This window comes from Neophocaena asiaeorientalis, unplaced genomic scaffold, assembly GCF_003031525.2.
Source record: "Neophocaena asiaeorientalis asiaeorientalis breed wild unplaced genomic scaffold, Neophocaena_asiaeorientalis_V1.1 scaffold22, whole genome shotgun sequence".
Taxonomy (NCBI): Eukaryota; Metazoa; Chordata; class Mammalia; order Artiodactyla; family Phocoenidae; genus Neophocaena; species Neophocaena asiaeorientalis.
The window spans coordinates 1081892-1094855 of record NW_020174422.1 but is presented as its reverse complement, the minus strand read 5'-3'; the positions used below and the strand labels follow the sequence as shown (position 1 = coordinate 1094855).

General features: G+C 39.3%; 1 protein-coding gene across 3 annotated transcripts in view; it reads left to right on the top strand.

Moving 5' to 3' along the window:
- The first annotated feature begins 24 nt into the window (after positions 1–24).
- Positions 25–12964, top strand: part of CCDC14 (coiled-coil domain containing 14) — a 44967-nt gene continuing 32027 nt past the window's right edge. The window contains exons 1-5 of one of the 3 annotated variants that reach the window (XM_024756487.1): positions 25–330; positions 7116–7171; positions 7491–7563; positions 7806–7875; positions 7968–8090. In XM_024756487.1, the coding sequence (XP_024612255.1) occupies positions 157–330; positions 7116–7171; positions 7491–7563; positions 7806–7875; positions 7968–8090 (496 nt within the window). In that variant the 5' untranslated portion in view covers positions 25–156. Of the gene's footprint in view, positions 331–7115; positions 7172–7490; positions 7564–7805; positions 7876–7964; positions 8091–12964 lie in introns of all 3 variants that reach the window. The other 2 variants (XM_024756486.1, XM_024756488.1) reach the window with 2 other exon arrangements.

Below are 12964 nucleotides of genomic sequence, written 5' to 3'. Positions count from 1 at the left end.
CTCCGCCCCGCACCTGGCCACGCCGAGCTCGCCGGCGTTCTGTGCGTCTCTCGCCCTCCGCCGGAGTGTGACGAGCCGGGGTCCGACAGGGGCCTATTGCGCAAGCGCAGGGCTGCGGACTGCGGGTAGGAGAGGTTTGTTTGCGCGCCGGAGACAATGAGGCGCGGCGTTCGGCGGGCTCCTTCCCGGAAGCGGAAGCTTCGGGGGCGGGCCAAGGGGGTTCGGGAGTCCGCGGCGGTTAATTCCTTTTACAGTGCGGCTCTGCTTCCCTCCGCTTGGGCTTTTCTGAAGCTGCGAGGGATGGTCAGGTCCGGATCTCGACCGGGCCAGGTGAGGTCTGCGGACCTGAGGAGTCCACTGTGAGGGTGGAGAGGGACGGAGGGAGTCCTCGGGCCGGGAGACGTGCAGAGCTCCCTGGGACAAAAAGTAAAAACGGAGACAGTGCTGCCGCACTAAAAATAAATGCTGGGAGAGGAGACGAGGCGGGGGTGGGGTGGGGACCTAATCGTAACACCCTAACACAGCCGCTCTGCCCTTAGATGTATATTCTGTTGTAATCGTTGGGGTCCACCTGAGCGCTGGCTTTGGTGTGGGCCCCGGGTTCGTGTCCAGCCTCCGCCGCTGGGTGGGTGACTTGACCTCTCGGAGTCTCAGGACGTTGTTGCATCAACTACAGGTTCTCGGCTTTTCCAACAAGTGCCGCTACTAGCTGGATCTTCCGTCACAGTTGCTGGTATTTTACTACTAGTTAAAAAAAAAAAAACCACAACTCTCCCAGTTAGTGTCCCTGCATTTAGCCTTACCCCTCCTCAAATGCACGCCCCTCATCGATTCTCTTTTCTGCTTAAAATCCAGCTCTGGAACACTTCTTCCTGTTTTTTTTCCAAGATAAAATCTCAGTTCTTTGGCCTGTCCACACAGCCATTTTTCGATCGGGCCCGTGCATTCCTTACCAGCCTCCACCCCCATTCCAGTAATACCCAGAGCTCTTCACCTGTGTGTTCTCCAGTGCCCTGGGCGCCCGTGTTCTCTCAGGCCTCTGTGCCTTTGCTCTTTGTTCTGACTAGAATGCCCTTCTCTGCCTGAAATCTTCACTTTCCGTCTCTTGTCCCTCAGCTCAAGGACCACTTACAGAAGTCTTCTCTAACACTCTCACATTTCCATCGTTTGGGTGCCCCTCAGCGCCCCTTTTGTGCCCTTGCTAACCCTTATCAAGCCATTTTTCAGCCTAGAGACATTGCTCGGCTTCCTCCGCTACTAAACAGTTTATCTCTGTATTTTCAGGTAATCAGTCAACCAATAGGAATCAGTCAGTCCTCACTCAGACCCTCTACTTAGAGTGATCTTACTCCTCCTTAAGTATATCCACACATGCATCCCTTTGTTTGGTCTTCCTTCATTTATCAACTCACTTTTAATGCTGTCGTCCCCATTAATGTGAATTTTACATTTTTTTTCAAAACCTGGCTCCAGATTTTCTTCCTGAGTACTTCCAGAGCAGCCCCACCCTTATAGATCTTTCTTTTATATTGAATGAATGCAGAATACGTGCAGTCAGCAAGGGGGAAAAACATGGTTTTTGTAGTCACAGTCACCTCTGGATTCAAATTCCAATTCTGCCACTACTGTCATAGTGATAGAAAGCAAAGTACTTTTTATTGCTCCGAGCCTCCTTTTCCTTATCTATAAAATAGGTGTAAAATTCTGCCTCAAAGAATTGGGGAGATTAAATGAGAGAACCTGATAAAACATCTGTTTCACACTTGGCATGAATTGTGCAACACAATTTAGCCCCCTTAAAAGCAGTTTATTACCATCTCAGTCATAGTAATAGCAGCTAACATTTGGGTAGCACTACTACAGATATTACATGTAATTTCTCATTTAATCTTCACAACAATCTTAGGAGGTAGATAACACTCCTCGTTTTATTGATGAGGAAATGGAGGGATGGAGACTTCAGATAACTTCCTTGCAGTTACACAGCTGGTTAGCAGTGGAGACAGGATTGAGACCCACATAGCTGGTGCCAGAGTCCATTCTTTTAAACATTACTCTTTTAAACATCTCTTAGATATATGACTTTGAACAAGCCACCTTTCTGAAATTTAGGTTCCCATCTCACAGAAGTAATAACAACTCACAGGGTGTGGATTAAGTGGAAATGAAAGGCTTTAGTACACTAAATTATTCTACAAATGTAATTTTATCTTGCACTTGTTGGTAGGAGATATGACTCCTAAGAAATATATACGATTTTCTCAAATAGCAAAGTAGAAAGTTTAATGATAATACTTAGCGGGAGTAAATGTGAGATAAAGCAAACTGATTCTGTCATGCATTGCCATTTGGGGCACTTGTTTTGGAAAGTGGTTTTGCAGTTTGTATCTAGGTCCTTTAAACAACTAATAACCTGTTACCAAATAATTAAGCTTTTAATCTTGAATGTGAAAGCCTATTTTCAGTATATGAAAACATTTCAGGTTTGTTTTTTGACTGTGAAAAATATGAAGCAAACCAAGGGCATATTATATTACTTCCACTCAAGGAAATACTACACAACCATTAAAAAATTTGAAGACTATGTTAATATGGAAAAAGACTTAAAAGTAAAAACACAAGACTCAAAATTGCAACTATCTAGTCATATGAAGCCCCAGTAGCAAATAGCACAGCTATTGCCTAGATCTTGGTTTTTAAATACTGTTGTCCACTAAAAGGAACCATGACTTTTGGGAGAAATGGTCAACTCTAGAGCTGAGACCTAGATATATAAAAATAAAATGGAAACAACAGAGTGAAAAGGCAACTTATGGAATGGGAGAAGAATTTGTAAACCATATATCTGATAAAGGGTTCATAAACAAAATATATAAGGAACTCCTACAACTCAACAGCAAAAAACCAAACAACCTGATTGAAAAATGGGCAAAGGACTTGAATAGGCATTTCTCCAAAGAAGGCGTACAAATAAATGGCCAACAGGTGTATGAAAAGATGGTCAACATCACTAATCAAGGAAATGCAAATCAAAACCACAATGAGATATCACCTCACACCTGTTAGGATAACTATTATTAAAAAAAAAGCACAAAACAACAACAGCAAAAAACAATCCAGAAAATAACAAGTGTTGGTGAGGATGTGGAGAAATTTGAATCTTTGTACACTTGTTGATGGGAACGTAAAAGGGTGCAGCCGCTATGAAAAACAATGTGAAGTTTCCTCAAAAATTAAAAATAGAACTATCATGTGATACAGTAGTCCCCCTTTGGATATTTATCCAGAAGAATTAAAAACAGAATCTTGAGGAGATATTTGCACTCCTGTGTTCATGTAACATTATTCACAATAGCCAAGATGTGGTAACAACCTAAATGTCCGTTGATGGATTAGTGGATACCCAATGGCATGTATTCAGCCTTAAAAAAAGGAAGGAAATCCTGCTTTATGCAACATGAATGAGCCTTGAGGCTACTATGCTAAGTGAAATAAGCCAGTCACAGGGCAAATATTGCATCATTCCACTTACATAAGGTATCTAAAAATAGTGAAACTCATAGAAGCAGAGGGTAGAATGGTAGTTGCCAGGGGCTGGAGGGAGGAGGAAATGGAGAGTTGCTATTCAATGAGTATAAACTGTTAATTATGCACGATGAGTAAGTTCTGCTATAATCATCATACTATAGTTAACAATACTATGCTGTACACTTAAAAGTTTGGTAAGAGGGTAGATTTCATGTTACCACAATGAAAAAAAAAAACTGGATCAGGTTATTGTAAGCATTAGCTCAAAAAATAATGGGGACATGTTGAAAAGATAGAGGAGCCGGTTTGAAACACTCCTCCTGACAGAATCTGGGACAATTTGAGCGTTAGTATAAATAATGATAATAATGCATCATAACCCGTTAAGTAAAATAGGAATCAGTAAGTCCATACTAACAAATGAAGAAGTACTTCACTAAGGTTGAATGCCAACTAATAAATGTAGAAGGAATGATGTAAGTTAGAAAAATCACCATTTGACAAATGATTAAGGCAAGAATCCTCAATGGATGCTACTGGACGAAAGTTTGATTAATAGGATGTCTGTGTAATTTCAAAGTATCTCCCCACAAAATGCTTAATATTTACAAAGGTAAAAATAGTAACCTTGTAGTGAAAACTCTGATAGGCACCATCTTTAATCAAACTTAACATCGCCAGTAATGGGACAAACTGACATCATATGCCTGCTCATATTGTATTGAGAAGGATACAACATCCCTTTTGTGGTATTCCTGCCAAAAAAGCACAACCTGAAACTAATCATGGGAAAGCAGACAAGTCTAAATGTCCAGAGGGACATTCTACCAAAGTAACTGCTCATACTCTTTAAATATGTCAAGGCTGTAAAAGACAATGAATGACAACCCGAGGATCTGTTCCAGATTAAAGGAGGCTAAAGAGATAGGACAACTTAAAATGCAACATATGATCCTCGACTGGATGGGGGCCAGAATTTTTTTTCTATAAAGTACAGTGTTGGGATAATTGGCAAAATGTGAATAAGATCTGTAGATTAGATTATAGTATGGTTTCAGTGTTAATTCCCTGATTTTGATAATTATACTTTGGTTATATGAGAGAGTGACCTTGTCCTTAGGAAATATTTAGGAATAAATATTTTTTTATAAATTTATTTTATTTATGTTTGGCTGCGTTGGGTCTTCGTTGCTGCGCACGAGCTTTCTCTAGTTGCAGCGAGCAGGGGCTACTCTTCATTGCAGCGCGCGGGCTTCTCATTGTGCTGGCTTCTGTTGTTGTGGAGCACGGGCTCTAGGCACGTGGGCTTCAGTAGTTGTGGCACAAGGGCTTAGTTGCTCCCCGGCATGTGGGATCCAACCGGACCAGGGATCGAACCCATGTCCCCTGCAATGGCAGGCGACTACCCAACCACTGCTCCACCAGGGAAGTCCCAGGAGTAAATATTTAAATATAAAGTGGTATCGTGTCTGTAACTTAATCTGAAATGGTTCAGACAAAACGTAATTATATACTTTTTTTTTGAGAGAGAACATGGCAGATGTAGTAAAATGTCAGCAGTTGGGGAATCTTGGTGACATGTATATAATTATTTGTACTATTATTTCAAAATAAAGAATACAAAATAAATTTGAAGGAAATGTGCCAGTGTGATACTGTTACAGGGTGCTTTATTTTGGTTAATTTTCTCTGCCTGGTTTTCTGTAATATAACCTAATGTGTGTGTTTTTTGGAGAAATGCTATATATAATCTTACAATTATGCCATTATTTATCTCAGATAGTATACTAATTTTAATTTTGAAAGATAATTATTGTGGTAGTTGTTTTTAGACCTAGCAGCACAATGGTTTGGCTTTTTATTGTGGTCCTGACCAGGACACCAACATAGATATTGTGAAAGGAAAGACCCTAAGGGGGTCATGCAGGGGCCAGTGGAGCTATGTTATATGGGATCTTACTTCCGCCAATGTTGGTTCTCACTGCTGGCTTTATGACTCCATCATATTCGAAGTTATCTTAAGGAGAAGTAAAACTTTTTATCAACCCAATTTAAAAAAATGTATTCTCAGTAGCATTCTTAGAAGGAGAGTGTACATATTCAAGCAAATAATAGAATATTGTATAACTCCAGAAAGTTTAATAGTTAGTGTTCAAAGCTGTCTTGGAATGAAATATGTAAACATGTCAAGAAAAATCCTAAGTGTAACTGCGAACAGTGACTACACCTGAAGGCTAAAATGAGGGAGTGAGTAGGGAATTTAATTGTGTCTTTTAAAAGTTATATTTTGAATAGAGATTATATGATATAAAGTTTTTAAGATATAAAAAGGTATACCATGGAAAGTTTCCCTTCTTGCTCTGTCTACCAGATTGTTTCCCTCCCCAGAGGCAACTACAATTAACTATTTCTTTTGTAACTCTCAAGGTATTGGATGCATGTAGAAGCAAATTTTTTTCTTTATTCTACACAAAAGGTAGCCCACCTAAGGTATTTTTTAAACCAAAAATTAAAAAAACAACATATGTGTTTAAAAAAGATTGAGAGAATGAGATATAGATAAAGAGGAATGGTAGAGTTTTCATGTGCTAGTCTTGTCAGGCATTCTAAAGAACGTGGATAAATAAAATCAGAGTTATGGACTCTGCCCTGTATCTTGAATTAACTTGTATGTTTTGAAGAACTGGGGAATATAAAACATGTTCAGCGGTTGAGTATAGTCCAAACTTACTATAGTAGATACTTCTGATTAAAATAATATCTCAACTTCATTTTCAGCTTAAATAGACTTAAGACACAAATGTATGTGTTGTTTGCTTGACATTCTATATAGAACAAATTATAAGAGTTCAGTTGTAATTGTGGGTTTTATTAAAAATAGCATGGTACATATATAAAATGGAGTATTGGGGCTTCCCTGGTGGCGCAGTGGTTGAGAGTCCGCCTGCTGATGCAGGGGACACGGGTTCATGCCCCGGTCCGGGAGGATCCCACATGCCGCGGAGCGGCTGGGCCCGTGAGCCATGGCCGCTGAGCCTGCGCGTCCGGAGCCTGTGCTCCGCAACAGGAGAGGCCACAACAGTGAGAGCCCCGCGTACCGCAAAAAAAAAAAAAAAGGAGTATTATTTAGCCTTAATAAGGAAGGAAATTTTGTACATGTTACAACATGAAGATATTGTGCTAAGCAAAATAAGCCAGTCACAAAAGTACAAATAGTGTATGATTACATTTATATGAACTTCCCAGAATAGCCAATTAATAGCAACAGAAAGTAGAAGGGTGGTTACCAGGAGCTTAGGGGAGGAGGGGATGATTAATGGGTACAGAATTTCAGTTTGGGAAGATGAAAAAGTTCTGGAGATGGATGGTGGTGTTGGTTGCTCAGCAATGTGAATGTATTTAATGCCACAGAACTGTATACTTTAAAATGGCTAAAATGGTACATTTTATTTTGTGTATGTTTTACCACAGTAAAAAAGGGAACGGAAACAATGAATAACATTTCAGGTTTTGTCCAAACAGCATACTGAGAATGTAATAGAAAAAATATTTGTATATATACTACAATATAATGCATTATGTCATAGGTATTATCTTCAGGAAAGCACACTGGACCTGCTAAATTAACAAATGGAAAGAAAGGGTAAGTACGTAAAGAAGTTTACAACTTCAGGAAATCTCAAGAGATTTTCAAGTGTTTGGGCTAGACTAAAGTTTTCCTACCCTGGAGAACTAAATGGGTCTCTACCTTCACAAAAGTCTGGGGAGGGACTTTTCATATCTTACCCATGTTGATCATTTTAGTCTTTACAATCTTCATAAAGTCCTGCATAAATCCATCTTTTACATGGACAAACTTTCTTATCCAACCTTCACTGGAAAGAGAATGTCTATTTATAATATATTTTGGGAAAACAACTTTTTGTGTCATATGTAAAGATATTAACAAACTTGTTTTCTAGGACCCATTTGAGAAAGATAGCTCGTCTTAATGCAGATTCTGGCTATCCCACTCATTCTGATTCAGAAAGTCAGGTAAGATTAAACTGAATAAATACAATATATGCTATTTTAATTAGTTTTCAGGTAAAAGCTAAGAAGTGGGAATAAAAATTCAGAAGTAAAGTATTAATTGCTCTAATGAAGACTTTTTACTTTAAAACAAGTCTTCTACCAATAATAAATTGCTTCTAAATAGGGAAATTTTTAAATTACAGAATTTTTTTTCCTGCATTAAAATTTTGTGTACAAATTTCTAAGTGACTTTCTCTTTGCAGACTGAAACTGTACAAGGGCTTGATGGTTGTGCTTCTTTGCTGTGGGACATTCTGAGAAATGAAGATTCAGGTTTTATTTTTTAAATGCTTCTTTGCTGATCACCTTTTCTCAATTAAGTAGTTCTTTTAATGCTAATGAGTTTTTGTTTTCATTAATAGTAGGTTCAGAAATAGCATATTCAGAAAATAGATATAACCCCAGACCTGTAGAAAGCAAACGATATGGACCTAAAAAGAAAGGACATGAAAAACATACTGTACCTTCTGTAGTCTGGAAGGAAATTTGTAAGTATTTTTTTCTCTTATTTATTTAAATATAATACTTAATTCTGGGGGTTTTGATAAATTATTGGGATTATGCAGTTGGTTTCATTTTAATAACATTGGTTATTCAGGTGTGTGTGTGTGCTTGTGCTGTTTTTTCCCTCTGTTCAGCTTCTAATCACTGAGTAGTTACTTTCCCGAGAAGAAAAGTAGAAAAAAAAGTGGCTAGGTTTGTAGGTGGAAAGGTTCAAACTTACTTTGACATTTGGGAGGTATATAGAGTTATCTTTGTTCTCCCTGCCCCTTGTTTTCATAGATATTCACAAATTGGTTGGGTTTCATGTGTATATTTATTGTTCTAAAAATACTTTATGTATATATATATATATTTTTTAAGTAGGTTCAATAGCTCAATTTTTGAGCTGCACAGTTAGAAGACATGGTAATAGGAAGGTAAAATTCCAAGTTGGATAAGATATGTAAGGAAAGAAGGCCTGCCACTGATTGATGGTGACTGTGGCCAAGGATGTTTTATACCCTCACAGTTAATCTTGCTGACTTAATTAAGTGTAATAATTCAGCAAGCAGTTTAGAATAATCGAGTTTTGATTATGCTGTTCCGTAGAGGTCTATAGAACAAGATAGCCCAAAATGGAAATGAAAAAGTCCATAATGGGGCTTCCATGGTGGTGCAGTGGTTAAGGGTTCAATCCCTGGTCCGGGAAGATCCCACATGCCATGGAGCAACTAAGCCTGTGTGCCACAACTACTGAGCCTATGCTCTAGAGCCTGCGAGCCACAACTACTGAAGCCCGTGCGCCTAGAGCCCATGCTCTGAAACAAGAGAAGCCACCACAATGAGAAGCCCTCGCACCGCAACTAAGAGTAGCCCTCACTCATTGCAACTAGAGAAAGCCCACATGCAGCAACAAAGACCCAACACAGCCAAAATTAAATAAATAAATTTATTTAAAAAGAAAAAATAAAAGTCCACAATGGGAATTCAGATGGTCAAGAATGGAACCAGCTAGTTCCACAGTTCAGGTGGGCCAAAAATGTTAACACAGCAGTGCACGCTTAGATTCACCTTAGGCAAGGAGTGAAGTCTAGACAATTATCTACAGCAATAGCCCTGGGTATTAAGAGATCAGGATCCAGGCAAAGAGGCTGAGAAAACGAGGGCAGAACATTCATAGGACTACAGGTTGATGTTGCAGGTGGTCCTGAGTCAGAGAACTAAGGCAGAGGAAACAACTTACTAACCTATCTTGGAGGCCAGTCACATTTAGCCTCGTATCGTCTTGACCTGCTCTGCTCAAGATGGCAGTCTGTAGCCAAATGTGGCCATTGAACATTCCAAGTATGGCTAGTACAACCAAGGAGCTGAATTGTAAATGTTATTTAATTTTACTTAAATTTAATTTTAATTTGAAAACTGGTACTTGATCCAGTTATTAGAAAACTTTTAAGTATGTTTGGAATAACAGGTATGTGAATCTACTTTTTTCAACTGTAAATTTTATTAAATCTAATACAGATCAAGGATTTCTGATGAAAATTTACCATCCAGATTGAGATGTGCTTAATAGTAAAATACACAGTATGCTTAGAATATTTAATGCAAAAAATAACTTAATGTTAATTACATATTGAAATGTTAATATTTTGGCTATATTGATTTGAATAAAGCATGAAAATTAATTTTACCCATTTTTAATTTTTTTAATATTGCTACTGGAAAATTTAAAGTTGCATATATGGTTTACGTTATATTTCTATTGGACAACATTCGTCTAAACCAGGGTCAGCATACTATAGCCAGTTTTGCTTTATAAATAATGTTTAGTCATTTATTTTGTAAATAAAGTTTTATCAGAGCACAGCCATACTAATTCATTTATGTATTTTCTTCTTTTTTTTTAAGTATTATTATTATATTTTTTTGGCTGCATTGCGTCTTAGTTGCGGCACACTGGATCTTCATTGAGACACGTGGGATCTTTTGTTGTGACCCACGGGTTCTTCATTGTGGTGCACAGGCTTCTCTCTGGTTGTGGTGTGCAGGTTTACTCTCTCTACTTGTGGCACGTGGGCTCCAGGGTGCGTGGGCTCTGTAGTTTGCAGCACGTGGGCTCTCTCCTTGAGGTGCTCAAGCTCAGCAGTTGTGGTGCACAGGTTCAGTTGCCCGGCGGCATGTGGGATCTTAGTTCCCCGACCAGGGATCGAACCTGTGTTGCCTGCATTGGAAGGCGGATTCTTTACCATGGACCACCTTTATGTATTTTCTATGGCTACTTTTGTGCTGCAGTGGCAGAGTTGAGTAGTTGTGACAGAGACAATTGACCCTGATAAACGTAATATGTTTATTCTCTAGCCTTTTAAGAAAAAGTGTGCTAACCCCTGGTCTAATTCTTAAAGTAGAAGCCCATTTTGGGGGCCCAGTGGACAAAGAAAGGAGTGGTAGCGCCATCTACCTATTCCTCCAGTCTCTTACTTTTTTTTTCTCAAGGCAGGTTATTTTTTGTCCAGGGCTCCCTTTCTCAGGGAACTCTCATTTAGAATGTACATGGCTGGCAATGGTGCCATGGTAGCAACTTGTTGGATCCCAGCTTAGCTGTTTGTTATCAGAGTTCCAACAGAAAATAGATGGCTACACTCAAATTAAGATAATTCTAAGATGGTTTATTTGCAAAGAAACTCATTACAAAGATGTGACTAGAGTATACGGAAACCACAAGGGATTGTGCTAGCCCAGTGCTAGCAGCAGGAACAGAGCTTTTATTATCCTTAGGCCTTAAGGAATGAGGTGAGGAAGAGGGTACTGGGACTCAAGAGATACTGTTGTGTAGAGTAGGCTGCCTTGAGAAGAGCAGTGACAAAGCCAGCCCAAGGTGACCTCATAGAGAGGGAGTTGGGAATAAATACTTTGAATTCATGCTTCTTCCTTTCCATGATAATGCTGAGACTCCCATTGGATTGGACCCAACTGGAACCCTGTTGTATATCTGGTCTGGGATTTGATTTCATTCTTACAACTAATAATTTAGCCTTACTGTGTCATGCATGTTGACAGGAGACACGAGCCTCTGGGTCAGAGACAAAGGACTTTTATCACTCATGCACAGCAGCATATTTGTCTTGGTTCTCCCTTTCTGCCGTTTCCCACTGGGATGATGGGATGGGCCCAGGTGGATACTGCACATGCTGTAGGTTTATGCTTCAGCTGACGACCGCTGAGCTTGGGGAATCCACTGATGTTGTAGTAAGTAGTGAGCAAGCCTGTACTTGTCTCAGGGGGAAACATTACCTTATCCCTCAAAGTTGCTCAGTACAAACACAACCCTGAGAAATGGCCCAGGTACAGAGCTTAGGTCAAGGCCTTACTTTTTTGGTAGACCCAGCAAAACGTGTAGGAGCAGAAGAGACCCATGAAGGAATGTCTCTTACCAATGTAATCCACACAGATTAGCATCCCAGAGAGAGCAGAGCAGGGTGGAGACGGGTAGAAGACGGGTTTGGGGAAGCAAATGAGAGGGATCTAGCATTCTGGGTCCCTGGCATTAAATTCTTCTTTGGATTAGAGTCAGATCAGCAGTTCTGGCCCGTGATCAGGATATAATCTTATTGTCATTTCCCCTACACTTTCATCCTCGGAAAGACCTATATCCCATAGGACAGTCTCCTTTAGGGTTGCAGTATTAGAAGTGGTTCTCATTGACTTACTCCTAAAGTTGACTCTTCAGAAGCAGAAGCCTCTTTCCCTTTGCTTAAATTACTCGTTTTTAGTTTACCAAACTGTAGCACTGTCTAGAAAGGATCATCTTTTTTTTCTTTTTTGTGGTTAGCAGCTGTTAACCAGTACAAGGTTTTTGCTCTGTTGGCACAGTGCTCAAAATACACAAAAACCAAACTCAGCACTTACTTTCTTTTCCATCTCTGCATAAGTGAGATAATCATAACTAGAACTTTAGGAATCTATTACAGCATGTTAACTGGTATCTATGTATCATTTTAACTTTAGCATACATTATCTTACTATTTGGTGTTAACTGTCTTCTGGGGCTTGGGCTCCTTACTTACTTTCTGTCTGGTACCTGCCTGATCACTGAGCGTCTGTGGAGTCACGCTCACCCACCCCGTTGCATACTGGGAGGAAGGAGGCAGAAAGGCAGTTCCAGAAATGCGTTGAGAGCTTGCTTGAGAGTGCTCCTGACACTCAAAGAAAAAAGACATTTTTTAAATAAGCAACTTTTTACATTTTGATAACTGTGTTGAATGCTGTGGGCATGTGACCTACTTTCAGTATCATGTATATATTTCTGCTCTCACCTTGGGGAAATAAACTGCTACAGGCAGAATATTTTGAGCTTTGATTGCCCGTATCAAGGCCAGGTGTTCTTTCACGTATTTCACATTATAATAGGCATCCAGCAGCTCTTATCCGCAGTAGATGTCTGTTCTGTATTTGGGTGGCAGGAATTATCTTACCTGTCAGACAATGCTTGTACATCCAAGCAACAGTGCTGTACAGCAGCTAAAATTCAAGGACAGAAAAAGTTTTGTGGACTGAATAAATAGTTATCACCTGACACCAGTTAGGCATTGCTGTCCTAAGCTGTTTGGTAAAATGTTTATGTAGGGTGCTTTTTTATAGTGAACAGGAGCAAGAAAATATACTTCATTTGTATTTGTGTAGTAACAGGCTTATTTTGTTGTTGTTGGTGTTTGTTTTTTTTTTAATTTCAAAATTGTGTATCCATTTATGGTTTTTAACTTGTCTTAGATAATTTGCTTTAAGATTTTGTCTCTTAAATACAGATATACAACATTCTCAGTAGAGTTTCACATAGAGTGAGTTAATAAAGGAGCAAAGTAAGTCATGTTAATTCTAAAGC